Here is an 18,168-nt window from a genome sequence, read left to right on the forward strand (position 1 = left end):
TCATGAAAAATTATTAAATCATGAAATCAATAATTAATTAAATGCTAAAAAAACAAACTGTGTAAAATGCTTGACAAATAGGACTTATTAAGTCTCTGATTATATATTCATGTTTATATAACTTTTACTGCAAATGAATAATGACTTTAAATATCAGTTATCGGCCTCCTTGACGACTAATAATCGGTATCGGTATCGGCCCTGAAAAAAACATATCGGTGGATCTCTAGTAGACGGATAAACACTTACCATGATGGAAAAAGGATGAAGGCAGGAAATCAGAGTCACTCTCGCCACTACCACTTTCCTCAACATGCAGAAAGTGATCCACTGGTGGATCACAAGTCAGGATCACACATGAGGAGGGGGAAGATTCACAGCAGGGCGTCAGACCAGGAGATAAGATATCACAAGAAGGCATGATAGTGGTTGTTGATAGGGAAGGAGGCCGCTCACAGAGACAGACAACGCACAAAAACAGAGCAAGGTTTCTGCCAGATGGTAGCACACAAGCAGGAATTTAGCATCGGGAAACCATACATCTGAAAATGTCTATTAAAGTTAATTTCATTACACCAGGGGTGCCCAAACTTTTTTCAAAGTGGGCCATTTTGGTAGTTTTTCACCTTCAAAATCAGTTCAATATACAATAATTTTTTTTTAACGAACCAGAAAATAAAATTTTAGTCGAAATTTCGTGTGAACGTTAAAGAGCCAAAGCCAAACAGAAATGCAAACAGTTAGCACGCTGGCCAGGTAGCGTCAAGTAACAAAAAATATGAGCAAAATGAGCTAAATAGCTAGCACGCTAACAGCACTATAACATGCCAACAATAGCATGCTTACAGTGGGTATTAGTGAAATACTAAAAGATATGACGCTATACCTGCTAAATTAGATTTTTAAAAAGCTAGCACGCTAATTTTAGCATGTTAAAATGCTAACAGTAAAATGTGTGTCAAGTACCAAAATATATTACTCTGAGGTGTGCACCTGAAACATGTGTTTGAAATGCTAGCATGCTAATGTTAATATGACTGAGGTGTATGCCTACAAAATTAGCTTAAAAAAGTTAGCATGCTAACAGGTGTCATTCGTCAAGTACCAAGATATTTGACGCTACAGAGCGCACCGGTATAGAAGCTCCACCCACTAAATTTTAGAAGTAAAAAATACCAGTGAAATCATCTAAAAAAGCTAGCATGTTAATATTAGCTTGCTAAAGTACTAACTGTAACATGCTAGTACCAAAATGTAATACTTTGAGGTTTGTACCCCAAAATGTGATAAAAAATGCTAGCATGTTAATTTTAGCATGCATCAAGTACCAAAAAATCACCAAAAATGATTCCCGGGCGCGGCAGCCGCTGCTGCCCACTGCTCCCCTCACCTCCCAGGGGGTGATCAAGGGTGATGGGTCAAATGAGAATAATTTCGCCCCACCTAGTGAGTGTGTGACAATCTTTGGGACTTTAAGTTTAACTTAAAATATGGCTGGTGTATAACTACAAAATAATGTAAATTAAAAAAAAGCTAGCATTACTTATGTTAACAGGTATCATTCGTCAAGTACCACAATATATTACTTTCAGGTGTGTACCTAAAAATGTGTTAAAAATGCTAGCATGCTCATGTTAGCATGCATCAAGTAGCTAAACATGGCTGGTGTATACCTACAAAATAATTTAAAAAAAAACCTAGCATTCTACCTAATAATGTGTTACTTGCTAAAGTTAGCATGCATCAAGTACCAACATATGGCTGGTGTATACCTACAAAATAATCCCCGCAAAAAAGCAAATATACTAATGTTAACATGCTAACAGGTATCATTCGTCAAGTACCACAATGTATTACTCTGAGGTGTGTACTTAAAAATGTGTTAAAAATGCTAGCATGTTAATTATAGCATGCATCAAGTACCAAAATATGTCTGGTGTATATTGTACCTACAAAATAATAAATAAATAAAAAAGCTAGCACACTAATATTAACATGCTAACAGGTATCATTTGTCAAGTACCACAATGTATTACTCAGAGGTGTGTACCTAAAAATGTGTTAAAAATGCTAGCATGCTATTTTTAGCATGCATAAAGTACCAAAACATGGCTGGTGTATACCTACAAAATAATCACCAAAAAAAACCTAGCATTCTAATGTTAACATGCTAACAGGTATCATTCGTCAAGTACCACAAGTATTACTCTGAGATGCGTACCTAAAAATATGTTAAAAATGCTAGCATGCTAATGTTAGCATGCATCAAGTACCGACATACGGCTGGTGTATACCTACAAAATTATCTACAAATAAAAAGCTAGCATACTAATGTTAACATGCTAACAGGTATCATTAGTCAAGTACCACAATGTATTACTCTGAGGTGTTTACCTAAGAATGTGTTAAAAATGCTAGCATGCTAATTTTAGCATACATCAAGTAGCAAAACATGGCTGGTGTATACCTACATAATAATCTAAAAAAACAACAACCTCGCATACTAATGTTAACATGCTAATAGGTATCATTCGACAAGTACCACAATGTATTACTCTGAGATGCATACCTAAAACTGTGTTAAAAATGCTAGCATGCTAATGTTAGCATGCATCAAGTACCAAAATATGGCTGGTGTTTACCTACAAAATAATCTAGAAAAAAAAAAGTTAGCATAGTAATGTTAACATGCTAACAGGTATTATTTATCAAGTAACAAAATATTTGACGCTAAGGTGTACATCTGTAAAATTAGCAAAAAAGCTAGCATGCTAATGTTAAAAAAATGACCTGGGGGCCTCACTTTGGACACCCCTGATTGACACAGAACAGATGTAGGAGCAACTACAGCTAAATGTTCCAGTTCCTGCAGAAGCCAACAAGGAGAAGTAGAATGTTGAGGTGTCACCTCCTCCATCAGCATTGTAGAGCTCCACTCTGAAGGCTTTGTCCAGCTCCGGGACTGGGTTGTCAATGATGGGGACCGTAATGAACTTCAACCTCTCTCCTGGGAGAAAGTCCAGCATACCCTGAGAGTCCTGAAAGTTGGGAAAAAAAACAAACCCACCAGTCTGTTACAATTTGGTGGGACAGTACGTGTTATGGCCAGAAGGACGCCTCACCTGGTAGTCTTCTGGGCTGGACGCTGTGAAGGGCGTTGTTCTGTACCCTACCATCACCCTTCCAATCAGGCCCTGGGCCCGAGCCACCGGCAGACGGACTTGCCCGTCCTCCTCACTGACTGTGATGTGCGCCGGTTCCAAAGCGGGCGGGATCAAGCCTTCCTCCGGAGGTTGAGGCTGGAACTGCAGTAACCCTGCGAGGAGAATGAAGGACTTGAGAAAATACGAAGTAGAAAGGCATACTTGCCAACCCTCCCGTTTTTAGCGGGAAAATCCCGATATTCAGCGCCTCTCCCGACAACCTCCCGACAGAGATTTTCTCCCGACAAACTCCCGGTATTCAGCCGGAGCTGGAGGCCACGCCCCCCCCAAAAAAAAGTCTGCCGCAGCTGCGATTGGACCTGACCAGCCTCCGGGTACAAGTACTGGAGTACCAATGGCTTGCCAGGGAAGATCTTCCCCAGGAAGCAAGGATTGACCGGTTTTGGGCCATGCTAGGGAGAGATGGAAGATTCCACACTCTCGTGCATTTGATGAAAGCACTTTTGTGCGTGCCACACAGCAATGCATCATCAGGGAGGGTGTTCAGCATGGTTAGAAAAATAGTGACAGAGAATAGAAAGAGGATGGACAATTCAACCCTTAACAAAGCATTGTACTTTCAAGTACAACAATGAGTAGATGAGTGTTGTGTGTGTGTGTATATGTGTAAATAAATGAACACTAAAATTCAAGTATTTCTTTTATTTATATATATAATAAAATAAATATATATATATATATATATATATATATATATATATATATATATATATATATATATATATATATATATATATATATATATATAGCTAGAATTCACTGAAAGTCAAGTATTTTTATATATATATATATAAATACTTCAGTTGGTGAATTCTAGCTGTAAATATACTCTCCTCTTAACCACGCCCCTAAACACGCCCCCCCCCCACATCCCGATATTGGAGGTCTCAAGGTTGGCAAGTATGAGAAAGGTGTACGGGACTATTTTGTGCACTAACGGCACGCAGCAACCCTGTCAAAACTGGGTTTGCACTCTGTATTAACTATCAAAAAATGTAATACACATCATTGTCTTGTCGGCTTGGGTGGAAGAGAAGACACGGCGGAAGGAACCGTGTTTGACCATCTTGGAACTAACGGACGTTCATCTAGACCAGGGGAGTCCCAAGTGCGGCCGTTAGCATTCTAATATTAGCATGCTAGCTTTTTATTTTTTTATTACACATTTTCCAGGTATGCACCGCAGTGTCAAATATTGCTACTTGACAAATGATACCATGCTATCCTAAGTTTTTTATTTTTAGATAATGTTGTATGTATACACCATACTTGCCAACCTTGAGACCTCCGATTCCGGGAGGTGGGGGGTGGGGTGGGGCGTGGTCGGGGGTGGGGGTGTGGTTGGGGCGGGGGGCGTGGTTAAGAGGGGAGGAGTTTATTTACAGCTAGAATTCACCAACTCGAGTATTTCATATATATTTCACATATATATATATATATATATATATATATATATATATATATGAAATACTTGACTTTCAGTGAATTCTAGCTATATATATATATATATATATATATATATATATATATATATATATATATATATATATATATATATATATATATGAAATACTTGACTTTCAGTGAATTCTAGCTATATATATATATATATATATATATATATATATATATATATATATATATATATATATATATATATATTTATTTTATTATACATATAAATAAAATAAATACTTGAATTTCAGTGTTCCGGAGGCTATCCAGTAGATGGCAGTATTGTCCTGTTGAAGAGTGTCACAACATTGCTGTTTACGGCAGACAAACAGCTTTATGGTAGACGAAAACGTGACTGCTGTTGTTGTGTGTTGTTACCGTGCTGGGAGGACGTTAATGAAACTGCCTAACAATAAATCCACATAAGAAACCAAGAACTCGCCCTCGATCATTCTACAGTTATAACGTGATTGGGCAGGCACGCTGACGTGGGAAAGCGGACGTGAAAACAGACTGTCGCCGCTGTCCCCACTCAGGTCCGCATTGAGCTGGAGGGGGCGTGGCCTCCAGCTCCGGCTGAATTCCGGGAGTTTATCGGGAGAAAATTTCTTCCGGGAGGTTATCGGGAGAGGCGCTGAATTCAAGGAGTCTCCCGGTAAAACCGGGAGGGTTGGCAAGTATGGTATACACCTCAGTCATATTCATACTTGCCAACCTTGAGACCTCCAAATTCGGGAGATGGGGGCGTGGTTGGGGGGGGGCGTGTTTGCGGGGGCAGGGTTGGGGGGCGGAGTTGAGGTGCAGGCAGCATACCCCTTCCAATTTGAGCTTTTCTAGATGAAATTAAATTCTTTTTTCCAATCATTTTGAACTTGCAAGCGTATTTCTTCTTACTCGTCGTCGCCATGTCTCTTCTTCGTTCTTCTGCTTCGTCTCCTTCTTGTTGTGTGTGCAGTTGTGCACTGAGCTCCAAAAGCCGTAGATGTTATTGTAGCGTCCCGGAAGAGTTAGTGCTGCAAGGGATTCTGGGTATTTGTTCTGTTGTGTTTATGTTGTGTTACGGTGCGGATGTTCTCCCGAAATGTGTTTGTCATTCTTGTTTGGTGTGGGTTCACAGTGTGGCGCATATTTGTAACAGTGTTAAAGTTGTTTATACGCCCACCCTCAGTGTGACCTTGCGTTATCATTAAACCAGTTAAAATATCATACAACATGTCAGCTTTTCTTGACATTGTCGAGTAAAGACCCTTGTTAAACCCGTCCAACGCTACATTATTATGTGACTGGGAGGACAAGCGGACGCCTGGACAGCATGCGGCTGTTAAGGGGTGCAAGTTTCAGGTGAGAGAGGACGTTAAAGGCAGTGTCTTTAAGGCACGCCCCCAATATTGTTGTCCGGGTAGAAATCGGGAGAAATTCGGGAGAATGGTTTCCCCGGGAGATTTTTGGGAGGGGCACTGAAATTCGTGAGTCTCCCGGGAAAATCGGGAGGGTTGGCAAGTATGGTCATATTTTGGTACTTGACGCATGTTACAGTCAGCATTTTAGCATGCTAGCTTTTCTAGCTAATTTAGCAGCTATATACCCAAGTGTCATACATTTTGGTATTTCACTAATGCTAACTGTATCAATCAATCAAAGTTTATTTACATAGCCCTACATCACAAGTGCCTCAAAGGGCTTCACAAACCACAACCACATGTAAACTGTAAGCACGCAATTGTTAGCATAGAAATGTTAGCATGCTATTTTTTTAATTACTTGGCCAGCGTGCTAAAAGTTTGAATTTTTAGGTTGGCTTTTGATCGTCAGCATTCAAACAGAATTCTGGTTCTTTGCAAAAAATCAATATATTGTACTTGTTTTAAAGGTGAAAACTACCTTTGATTTGTCAGTCTGTGTCCTTCAGGGGGAAAATTGTGGGCACCCCTGAGCTACAGTGATACATCCAGCCGGAAGAAGAAGCTGTTGTAGCGTGCATACACTCACTACATCACCATGACAAGCACTGCTTGGATTGATACAGCATTTTGCATGGAGTATTAGTAAAACTCCATGTTCCATAATTTTCACGACTCACTCATTTTTGCCTAAGACGGGTGAGTCAAAGGATGCGGGGGCCATTTTGGCAGTTTTCACCTTCAAAACCAGTACAATATAAAGATCTAGAAAATGCAATTTCAGTAGAAATTTTGTGTGAGTGCTTGACATTCAAAGCCAAACTGAAATGCTAACAGTCAGCTGGCGGGACAGATAGCATGAGTTAGCATGCTAGCACTACTAAACTAACATGCTAACAATATCATGCTTGCAGTTAGCATTAGTGAAGTGCCGATATATATGACATTGAGGTGTATACCTGCTAAATTAGCTTAAAAAGCTGCAATGCTAAAATGCTAACTGTAACATATGTCAAGTACCAAACTATATCACTCGTAGGTGTGTACCTGAGAATACGAATAAGGAAAATGCACGTAAAAAAGACACTTAAGGGCACGTTTAGAGAGCCCAGGTTGGTAATAAGATGTGTTGTATCAAGCTATGTTTCAGGTGTGAAGGGGATGATTACCATAGGGATGGTCACTCGCTGTTACAGTAACAACGTTCACAGAAGCCCTCGGGTCAACGCTGGCGCCGCTGGTGGGAGTGGACCCTGGCTTCCCATCCCTGGACTGGGCTGACAGCAGAGTGACCTGGAAGGTCTCTGCCAACTCAGGGAGGCTGTCATCCAACACCAATAGGTTCAGTACCTAAACAAATATAAGACAAGTTCTGGATCTGCAATCAATCCACGGCACAGGAAATAGACCGATAGGTGAAGGTAAATGTCACGGAACACATTCATTTAAATGCATGCAAGAGCTGTAAAACTATGGAGGCTAATTTGTGTCTTTATTACAAAGACTTTATTTGACACTGAATTTATGTAACTTAATTTTTTACATTAAAGGATGCTGACAATTTCATTAAAACAGAAATTGGGAGCAAAATGTACATGTTTAAGACATTCAGTTTGTTAAATTCAGCGTATAAAAATTCAGTGCAGAAAACTCAAGACTCACTTTCGGGTTATTAAAACTGTAGCAATTGATACTGTCTCAAACAGGTGAGTCTTGAAGTGACAAATATTTCTGCACTGAATTTTGATACACTGTTTTTTTACACACCAAATTTTTTACACTTAATTTTTTTAAGCTTTTTTTTTTTTACACACTGATTTTTTTGTTACATTGAAATTTTTACAAATATTTTTTTACAGAGAATTTGTATACGCATTTTTTTGTACACACTGAATTATTTTAGACTGAAATTTTTAAACACATTTTTTACACTTAATTTTTATACAATGTTTTTTTCCCCAGTAAATGTATTTTAACTGAATTTTTACACATTTAATGTTTTACACTGAATTTTTATACACAAATTATTTACCCAGTTTTTTTATATAGTTTTTTTTTTACATTGAATTTTATACACTGAATTGTATTACACTGAATTTTTAAACACTGTTTTTTACACACTGAATTTTTATACAGTGAATTTGTTAAACTGAATTTTTTTGTCACATTGACATTTTTACAAATATTTTTTCACTGAATTTTTATACACAATTTTTTACCGTTTTTTATATTGTATTTTTTTTTTACATTGAATTTCATACACTGAATTGTATTACACTGAATTGAATTACACAGAATTTGTATACAGTGAATTTTGTTCAACTGAATTTTTTTGTCACATTGACATTTTTACAAATATTTTTTCACTGAATTATTATACACAATTTTTTTACCCTGTTTGTTATATTGTTTTTTTTTTTTACATTGAATTTCATACACTGAATTGTATTACACTGAATTGAATTACACATAATTTTTATACAGTGAATTTTGTTAAACTGAATATTTTTTACACTTTTTATTGTTCCATAAAATTGTTTACACAGTGATATTTTGTTACATAGAAATTTTTACAAATATTTTTTTATACTGAGTTTTTTTACACATAATTTTTGTACACATTTTTTTTACATACTGAATTATTTCAGACTGACATTTTTAAACATAATTTTTTACACTTAATTTTTTTTCAATGTTTTTTTCCAGTAAATTTATTTTAACTAAATTTTTACACATGACATTTTTTACACTGAATTTTTATACACAATTTTTTTTACCCTGTTTTTATATTGTATTTTTTAAATTGATTTTTATACACTACATTTTTTTACACATTTTTTACACTGAATTATTTTAGACTCACATTATTAAACATAATTTTTTACACTTAATTGTTATACAATGTTTTTTTTCAGTACATTTATTTCAACTGAATTTTTACACACACTTTTTTACACTGTTTTTTATATTGTATTTTTTTTACATTGAATTTTGTTACATTTAATTTTTAGACACTGATTTTTTTTACACAGAATTTTTATAAACTGAATTTTTTACACATTGAATTTTGGCCACATATTTATATTCAATAAAATTGTGAGCATAATTGGATGTAAAAAATAAAAAAAATCAAACACAAAAACTTTAAAATAAATTCAGAGCCCGAAAAAAGCTTTCGTAATAAAGACACTCCATTTAAAACAGAGTTGCCTTTCAGTGAATGAGTGCTTTAATGATGTTTGTTTTCGTGGTATTACTATCAAACTGGACAGCATCATGCTGGGCATTTTTCCGATCTTTTGCCCTTTTTATGCAGCTGAAGAAGCTTAAAATAAAAGAAGCACCTCAAATATGATGTAAGCACCATTGTTAATTAATTGTTTACAAGTTATTAAATAAACATTCTCTCTATGATCATTTTGATATACAGTGGGACCTTAACTTAAGAGTGCTTTGATATAAGAGCAAATATAGGATTTGCCTCCTTAATTTTTACATAAACTGGATTCTGATTCCAAAAAGTATTTCGATTATAAGGTAAAAAACTGTCAGCTCAGTTGCCAGAATTTTCTTGTAAAATTTCTGGTGGTTTTTACAGTTTATTACTGTAGATTAAACAAAACAGTACCACAGTACTGCTGAGCTGACAGTTTTTTTTAATGTAAAATGTTTAATTTTTTTGATTGATGACTTGCTTTGAAATCATAAATTAAGCAGGGAATTAAGTATGTTATTATTTAAAAAATGTTTGGAATGTAGAGTAATATAATATTTACATAATAATAATAAATAAATAATAAATAATGCTATTTGTTGCATTATTAGACAAAGATTAAAAGATATGCATTTGCAAGTATTCCTGTACATGTCTTTTTACTGTCAAAATGGAAAGAACAAATACATTTAGTAAAAAAAAAAGAAAAAAAGAAGATAAAGTATTTTATGGCCCGCATATTATTTTTGCGGGCCATACAAAATGATACTGCGGGCCAGATGTGGCCCACGGGCCTCGAGTTTGACATCCGTGCTCTAAGGCAAATGCTGTACATTACTTCATAAACTATTGTAGTTGTTAGTAGTACATTCTATTGCAGTGATTCTCAAACTGTGGTATGTGTACCACAAGTGGTACACGGGCTCCATCTAGTGGCATGCCAAAGAATCACTTCATGAAATATTCAAACACAGTGTTACTGTTCAAACTGTGCGGCCGGAAATATTAAATATTCTTGTTAAATAAAACCTCTGCCTTGTTTTTAATGAATACTTAGGTGTACTACGCTACTGTATTTTACTGTTGGTCAATATGGTGGTTTTCTGAGGTGGTACTTGGTTTGAAAAAAGTTTGAGAACCACTATTTTGTTGTATTGTCTTTATACAATATTTCTTATCTAAAATATTGTTATTGTATTTAAAAGGAATGTTAAATGTTAAAATTGTGCTGTTTTCGAGGGCATACATTGATTAAATTGAGATACAGTTTTGTGTCAGAAAAATTGTATGTAAATTATCAAAAAACTTTCGTTCTCTGAGTTCTCAGTGAACAGATAAGAGCTGTCTTTGTTGCACCAAGCAAAGGCTTGGAAAATTCCATTGTGTACGATGGGAGGAGACGGGATGGGGGTTATCTATTGTCATCCAAGACCTGCCCAGGCTGAAGCCAGGACCAGCCCAAGCCCGAGGCATCTTTTCCTTTTGTGTTAATGTGACCGAAAACAATGACTGTTTACATACTCCCCATTCCTTTGGAAGCAGATGTTGTGTAACCACATGCATGCCAGCTGCTGAGTCGTTCTGACACACTCGTTTCACACACCTCAGAGCGCTGTCCCGGCGTGAAAAGAACAGCTCCCGTGGCGTTGACAAAATCCTGCTCCGCAGGCGTTTGACTGTCCGAGTCGCTCACTTGGCTGACAGAATAATTGACGTAAACGTGGTCGAGAGATCCTCGCATCCGCTCGATCACACAGGAAATGGTCAAGCCCTCCTCAGTAGTCTAAGGCAGGAAATGGAAAGAGAAGAACATGTTAGTTCAAATCCAAACAATTGAAATATGTCACATGCATGAAGTGGAACCTCGATTTACGAAGCCTCTATTTGCAAACTTTTCGATGTAAAAACTTTTGGGTGGAGACAAATATGCCTCTGTGTACGAACGCTGCATTCATTCATCTTTTACGGAAGCAACCTTCGTACAACAGCAAGTTTCAATTCTGGAAAAATATGCCAAAGCAGACTTATTTTACAGGAGAGGAGAAGAGCTACCTTTCGTTCAGCAGCACCTTTTCCAAGACACACACACACACGGCCCTTCCTCCCGATCCCTCCCTTCTTGTCTCTCTCTGTCTATGTGCTCCTTTCTCGTCAGCTACTCTTTTGCAAAAAATTAATGTAAGCGGATTTTGCTTTTTAAAGTGTTAAATTTTGTAGCAATATAAGGAATTTTGTGATTTCTGATTGTTTTTGAAGGCACCAAATGGACTTCTGTGTGTGCGTGTCTTGGCAGAGCAGCATATAGAGGTCAGTTCAGCATGTCGTTGTTGTTGTTGTTTTGGCTTGTTAATAAAGAAATAATTGATCCATCACCTCCTTGTTATGTTTGTTTGATATACAGTACTGTATAGCACTTTATATTGTGTTCAAAGTGTACAAACCTTCACTAAAATATGGACTTTTGGCGAGGCTGGAACCAATTATTAATATTTACATTGTTTCTTCTGGAGAAATTTGCTTCACAATACCAACTTTTCAAATCAGGAACCCTGTTCAAGAACCAATTAGGTTTGTAAATCAAGCTTCCACTCTATTATTACTTCTTTCTAGAGCACACACGGCCCCTCCCACTGACCCCTCCCACCTCCTTCTCTGTCTTTTCCTTTCTCTCCTCTCGTAAACTGTTCCTATGATGTTAATGTACTGTGAGTGGATTTTACTTATTAAAATGTTTATTATTGTAGCGATATGGTCGTTAGAGTTAAGGAATGTTGTGATTTCTGATTGTTTTTGAGGGCACCAAAGGGACTTCTGTGTGTGCGTGTCTGGGCAGAGCAGCCTAAACAGCAAAGTTTAGCTTGCAGTTGTTGTTGTTTTGGCTTGTTAGTAAAGAGAATGTTGATCCATCACCTCCTTGTTATGTTTGTTTGATATACAGTACTGTACATCACTTTATATTGTGTTCAAAGTGTACAAACCTTCACTAAAATATGGACTTTTGTCGAAGCTGGAACCCATTATTCTTATTTACATTGTTTCTTAAACAGAAATGTGCTTCATTATACAAACTTTTCTATGTACAAACCCTGTTCAAGAAGCAATTAAGTTTGTAAATCAAGCTTCCACTGTGTTAGTACCTCCTTCTAGAGCACACACAGCCCCTCCCACTGACCCCTTCCCATCTCCCCCTCTGTCTGTTCCATTCTCTCCTCTCGTGAGCTGTTCCTTTGCCCATGTTAATCTACTGTAAGTGGATTTTACTTTTCAAAATGTTTATTATTGTAAAACTATGGTTGTTAAAGTGAAGTATTTGTGTGATTTCTGATCATTTGTGAGGGCACCAAAACAGACTTATGTGTGTGTTGGCAGAGTAGCATAAACAGCACAGTTTAGCTTGCCGTTGTTGTTGTTTTGTCTTGTTGATAAAGAGAATGTTGATCCATTACCTCCTTGTTATTGTTTGTTTGACATACAGTACTGTACATCACTTTATATTGTGTTGAAAGTGTACAAACCTTCACTAAAATATGGACTTTTGTCGAGGCTGTAACCCATTATTCTTATTTACATAGTTTCTTATGGAGAAATGTGCTTCATTATACTAACTTTTCTATGTACAAACCCTGTTCAAGAAGCAATTAAGTTTGTAAATCAAGCTTCCACTGTATTATTACTTCTTTCTAGAACACACACGGCCCCTCCCACTGACCCCTTCCTACTTCCCCTTTTTCTTTTCCATTCTCTCCTCTCGTGAGCTGTTCCTTTGCCCATGTTAATGTACTGTAAGTGGATTTTACATTTTTTAAAGGTTTATCATTGTAAAACTATGGTTGTTAAAGTGCAGTATTTGTGTGATTTCTGATCATTTGTGAGGGCACCAAACAGACTTATGTGTGTGAGTGTGTGTGTGTTGGCAGAGCAGCATAAACAGCACAGTTTAGCTTGCCGTTGTTGTTTTGTCTTGTTAATAAAGAGAATGTTGATCCATCACCTCCTTGTTATGTCTGTTTGACATACAGTACTGTACATCACTTTATATTGTGTTCAAAGTGTACAAACCTTCACTAAAATATGGACTTTTGTCGAGTCTGGAACCAATTATTCATATTTACATTGTTTCTGATGTAGAAATCTGCTTCACTGTACCAACTTTTCAAATCAGGAAACCTGTTCAAGAACCAGTTAGGTTTGTAAATCAAGGTTCCACTGTATTATGGTGTTCAATGGCCTAAATAGGCTGCATTCCAAAACTTGCATTGCCTAATTCCAGCACATTAATAAAGTGATTCACAGACTGACCACCTGATAGTTCACATGCCTCTAAAAGGTAGATCCTCTTGTTTCTGATGGAATGCCCTCCCTCAGCCCCGCCACCTGTTGTGCTGATGAACATGAGCAACGATACACACATCTCTGGTTGCAGCGTCGGGGAATCCTGATCTACTTCTACAGGAATGCCCGGACTGATAGTGCCCGGGGCAGCCGCACCATCTGTTGCTCCACCTGAGATGAACGCCGGCCTCCACGCAAACAATCGGGACTAAAAAGGGAGAGCGTGTGCCTGCCTCAGCCAAGCATGAAGACTAATGAAATATGCAGCAAAACCAGCAGGTTTGGGTTACCTGTGTTTACACGGTATGCATATTGTTTAGTTGTAGACATATGTGGTATGCAGCTGTAATTGTAAAATTACAGTATTTAACTGATGCAGCTGGGAGAGTAAGTACCGTAAATTCCTGGCTATAAGCGGCTTTTTTTTTTTCAACGCTTTGAACCCTGCGCCTTATGCAACGGTGCGGCTCATTCATGTTTTTTTTTTTGCTTTGCTGACAGCCATGATACAAATAGTTCCCAAAAAAAGACAAACAAAGAGACTTAAATGGTGCGTTATTGTTTGTGCTATGGCGCCATCTTTTGGACGGGTTCACTCACTGCAGCTGCTGCAGTGCCCTTTTCTTTAGACTACAGCTTTCAACCAGAAGTGCTGTTCCGTCTTCTAGCCGTTCAAACTGTTTCTGCTCGAAAGGATTCTTCATCCATCACTCCAAGCAACGTTTGTAAGTTTTACAATATAACTAAAACAATTCTTACTTACTCAACCGTTCCATGTGCGATGTCTGTAGGAGTGTTTTCATGCGTATTTGTACGTGCTATAATAATGCAATGAAGCTAGTGTCGTTAGCATTAGCTAATATGCTAACACGTTTACGAGTGTGTGTTAGTATTATTAACTTACAATGGCATTCATTTTGTATTGTTTCAGTTTCACAAATTCCTCAGTAAATTCACCAAAACGTCCCTGTGGAGTTATTGAGTCTGTTTAGCTGATTGGAGAGCTAGCTTCTGCAGCTAGTGGGTCCATTACAATGACTTCTGTTTTGTTTGCTCAGCCGTTTTACTGCCGTGTTACAGACACCGTTTGGAAACAATTAAGGTATGTAAACATTTGCAAAATATTTCTGTGTAAACGTATATATCTGCGGCTAATAGTCCGATGCGGCTAATACATGGAATTTGTAAAAAAAAAAATATATACTGTATATATATATTTAGTGGGTGCGGCTTATTTACCGGTGCACTCTATAGTCCGGAAAATACAGTAAATGTACTCGTTCTTTAAATGTTGACATGCAAATGCACTGCATGTGACTGCATATTATCTACACTTAATAATACACTATATTGCCAAAAGTATTTGGCCACCCATCCAAATGGTGAGAATCAGGTGTCCTAATCACTTGGCCCGGCCACAGGTGTATAAAATCAAGCACTTAGGCATGGAGATTGTTTCTACAAACATTTGTGAAAGAATGGGCCGCTCTCAGGAGCTCAGTGATTTCCAGCGTGGAACTGTCGTAGGATGTCGTGAAATTTCCTTGCTCCTAAATATTCCAAAGTCAACTGTCAGCTTTATTATCAGAAAATGTAAGAGTTTGGGAACAACAGCAACTCAGCCACCAAGTGGTAGGCCACGTAAACTGAAAAACAGGAGTAAAAGGTCGCCCATTTTCTGCACAGTCAGTTGCTACAGAGCTCCAAACTTCACATGACCTTCCAATTAGCCCACATACAGTACGCAGAGAGCTTCATGGAATGGGTTTCCATGGCCGAGCAGCTGTATCTAAGCCATACATCACCAAGTCCAATGCAAAGCACGTCGCCACTGGACTCTAGAGCAGTGGAGACGCCTTCTCTGGAGTGATGAATCACGCTTTTCCATCTGGCAATCTGATGGACCAGTCTGGGTTTGGAGGTTGCCAGGAGAACGCTACATTTCGGACAGCACTGTGCCTAGTGTGAAATTTGGTGGAGGAGGAATTATGGTGTGGGTTTGTTTTTCAGGAGTTGGGTTTGGCCCCTTAGTTCCAGTGAAAGGAACTTTGAATGCTCCAGGATACCAAAACATTTTGGACAATTCCATGCTCCCAACCTTGTGGGAACAGTTTGGAGCGGGCCCCTTCCTCTTCCAACATGACTGTGCACCAGTGCACAAAGCAAGGTCCATAAAGACATGAATGACAGAGTCTGGTGTGGATGAACTTGACTGGCCTGCACAGAGTTCTGACCTGAACACCTTTGTGGTGAATTAGAAGGGAGACTGAGAGCCAGGCCTTCTCGACCAACATCAGTGTGTGACCTCACCAATGCGCTTTTGGAAGAATGGTGGAAAATTCCCTAAACACACTCCGCAACCTTGTGGACAGCCTTCCCTGAAGAGTTGAAGCGGTAATAGCTGCAAAAGGTGGACCGACATCATATTGAACCCTCAAAATGATGTCTTCAAGTTCATATGTGAGTCAAGGCAGGTGGCCAAATACTTTTGGCAATATAGTGTATCTGACCATATCTGTTTCAAGCATTTTTTTGGTTATCAAATACTTAAAAATCTGTTTGTCAACTTGACTTAAGATTTCAAAGCAAGTTATCATTAATTTGTAAGTAAAAATACAACAATCGAAAACAGTTTTTTTTGCAAATTGGGAAAGGAGGCTATTATCCATTTATATTCGTGTACATCAGAGGGCAGCCATGTTTGCAATGTGGCCCTCAATAAAAACAAGTTTGACACTGATCAGTGGATACAGCCTTTTCTATTTTTGGCAGTGCACTCACGTCAGGTATGCAGCGGCCAGTGAATCCAAAAAGCCCATTGGCATTGTCGCTCTTCATGACTCGAATCACGGCCGTGGGTCTGGGGAAGGGGAGGCGAGCGCCGCCCCGCACGGCCACCAGCTGCAGGTAGAACACTTCCTCTCCCTCCTCTTCGTCGTCATCCCTGACTTCCACCACAAACGACTTCTGCGTCTCCAGCGCCCGGTAGCGCAGGTAACCCGAGACGGTGCGCAGGTCTGCCTTGGCGGGCTGGCTGTGGAGTTCATGCACGCGGCCACGGTCCAGCTTGGTCCTGTACAAGCGGACATCTTGCAGAAGGCCCGTGTACAGCTGCCGGCCCGACGTATCGGACCCAATGAACACTGACGCAGGACCTGGAGTATGGAAATGGCAAATACAGATTTATACAGAATACATTTCATATAAAAAGAGTACAATATAGATTGACTAAAATTCATTTTGTCACTACATATGATGTAGTGTTGTAACGATACCAATATTTTGGTACCGGTACTAAAATTATTTCAGTACTTTTCTAAATAAAGGGGACCACAAAAAAATTGCATTATTGGCTTTATTTTAACAAAAATAGGGCACATTAAACATATGTTTCTTATTGCAGTTAAGTCCTTAAATAAATTAGTGAACATACTAGACAACTTGTCTTTTAGTAGTAAGTAAACAAACAAAGGCTCCTAATTAGTCTGCTGACATAGGCAGTAACATATTGTGTCATTTATCATTCTATTACTTTGTCAACATTATTAAGGACAAGTGGTAGAAAATGTATTATTAATCTACTTGTTCATTTACTGTTAATGTCTGCTTACTTTCTCTCTTAACATGTTCTATCTACACATCTGTTAAAATGTAATAATCACTTATTCGTCTGTTTTTTGATACTTTACATTAGTTTTGGATGATACCACAAAATTGGGTATCAATCCGATACCAAGTCGTTACAGGATCATACATTGGTCATATTCAAAGTCCTCATGTGTCCAGGGACATATTTCCTGAGTTTATAAACATAAAATGAAGAAGATGTTGTGATGCCAAAAAATATTGACGTAATCATAGTAGTATCGACTAGATACGTGCCTGTACTTGATATCATTACAGTGGATGTTAGGTGTAGATCCACCCATGGTGTTTGTTTACATTTTGATGCCGGTGAGCTACGGTGTGTAGTGAAGCATGTTTAGCTATTCCTCGTCCTGCAGGGATGATACTTGTAAGAAACGTACTTTATTTGTCGCCATGGAGACAAGGATTAGTGATTTAGAAGTAGCTAAAACACTGCCGACGACGGATAGACTTTAGCCGCTAGCTAGCTAGCCATGTCTTTTAAAGCACCTCTTCCTGAGGACGTTTCAGTGTTATAACTTCACCTTTATCGTTAAGATGTTTTCCCTTTTCCAAAATTCCCGGTTTCCCCGGAATTGTCTTCCCATTGACAATGAATGTGTAATATTTCTCAAACGATTCCAACCGTTCCACCATCCACACACTCCTCTCACTTTGGACAATCAAACTACCATTTTTCAAGTTTAAGAAAATGTCAGGAATTCCAAGACTTCCCGGTTTTTCAAAGCCCTATTTCCACCTCTTCCTGGAAAGTTTTCACTGTCCACATTTTTCAACCGTTTTTGACCATTCCACCTTCAAAACATTCCTCTTAGTTGGAACAACAAATGCTATTATTTATTTATTTTTTTACACATTTCCAGTTTTCCCGAAATTCCGAAAATACCCATTTTCA

The 18,168-nt window shown here is 38.1% G+C and overlaps 1 protein-coding gene across 1 annotated transcript in view; it reads right to left on the reverse strand.

Moving 5' to 3' along the window:
* Positions 1-18,168, reverse strand: part of adgrv1 (adhesion G protein-coupled receptor V1) — a 472,167-nt gene that overhangs the window by 322,989 nt on the left and 131,010 nt on the right. The window contains exons 22-27 of the mRNA XM_062025438.1: positions 16,407-16,780; positions 10,897-11,076; positions 7,249-7,429; positions 3,123-3,316; positions 2,909-3,038; positions 250-330 (exon numbers count right to left, since the gene is read on the reverse strand). Coding sequence (XP_061881422.1) covers positions 250-330; positions 2,909-3,038; positions 3,123-3,316; positions 7,249-7,429; positions 10,897-11,076; positions 16,407-16,780 — 1,140 coding nt within the window. The remainder of the gene's footprint in view (positions 1-249; positions 331-2,908; positions 3,039-3,122; positions 3,317-7,248; positions 7,430-10,896; positions 11,077-16,406; positions 16,781-18,168) is intronic.

The sequence above is a fragment of the Entelurus aequoreus genome, linkage group LG17, assembly GCF_033978785.1.
Source record: "Entelurus aequoreus isolate RoL-2023_Sb linkage group LG17, RoL_Eaeq_v1.1, whole genome shotgun sequence".
NCBI classification, from domain to species: domain Eukaryota; kingdom Metazoa; phylum Chordata; class Actinopteri; order Syngnathiformes; family Syngnathidae; genus Entelurus; species Entelurus aequoreus.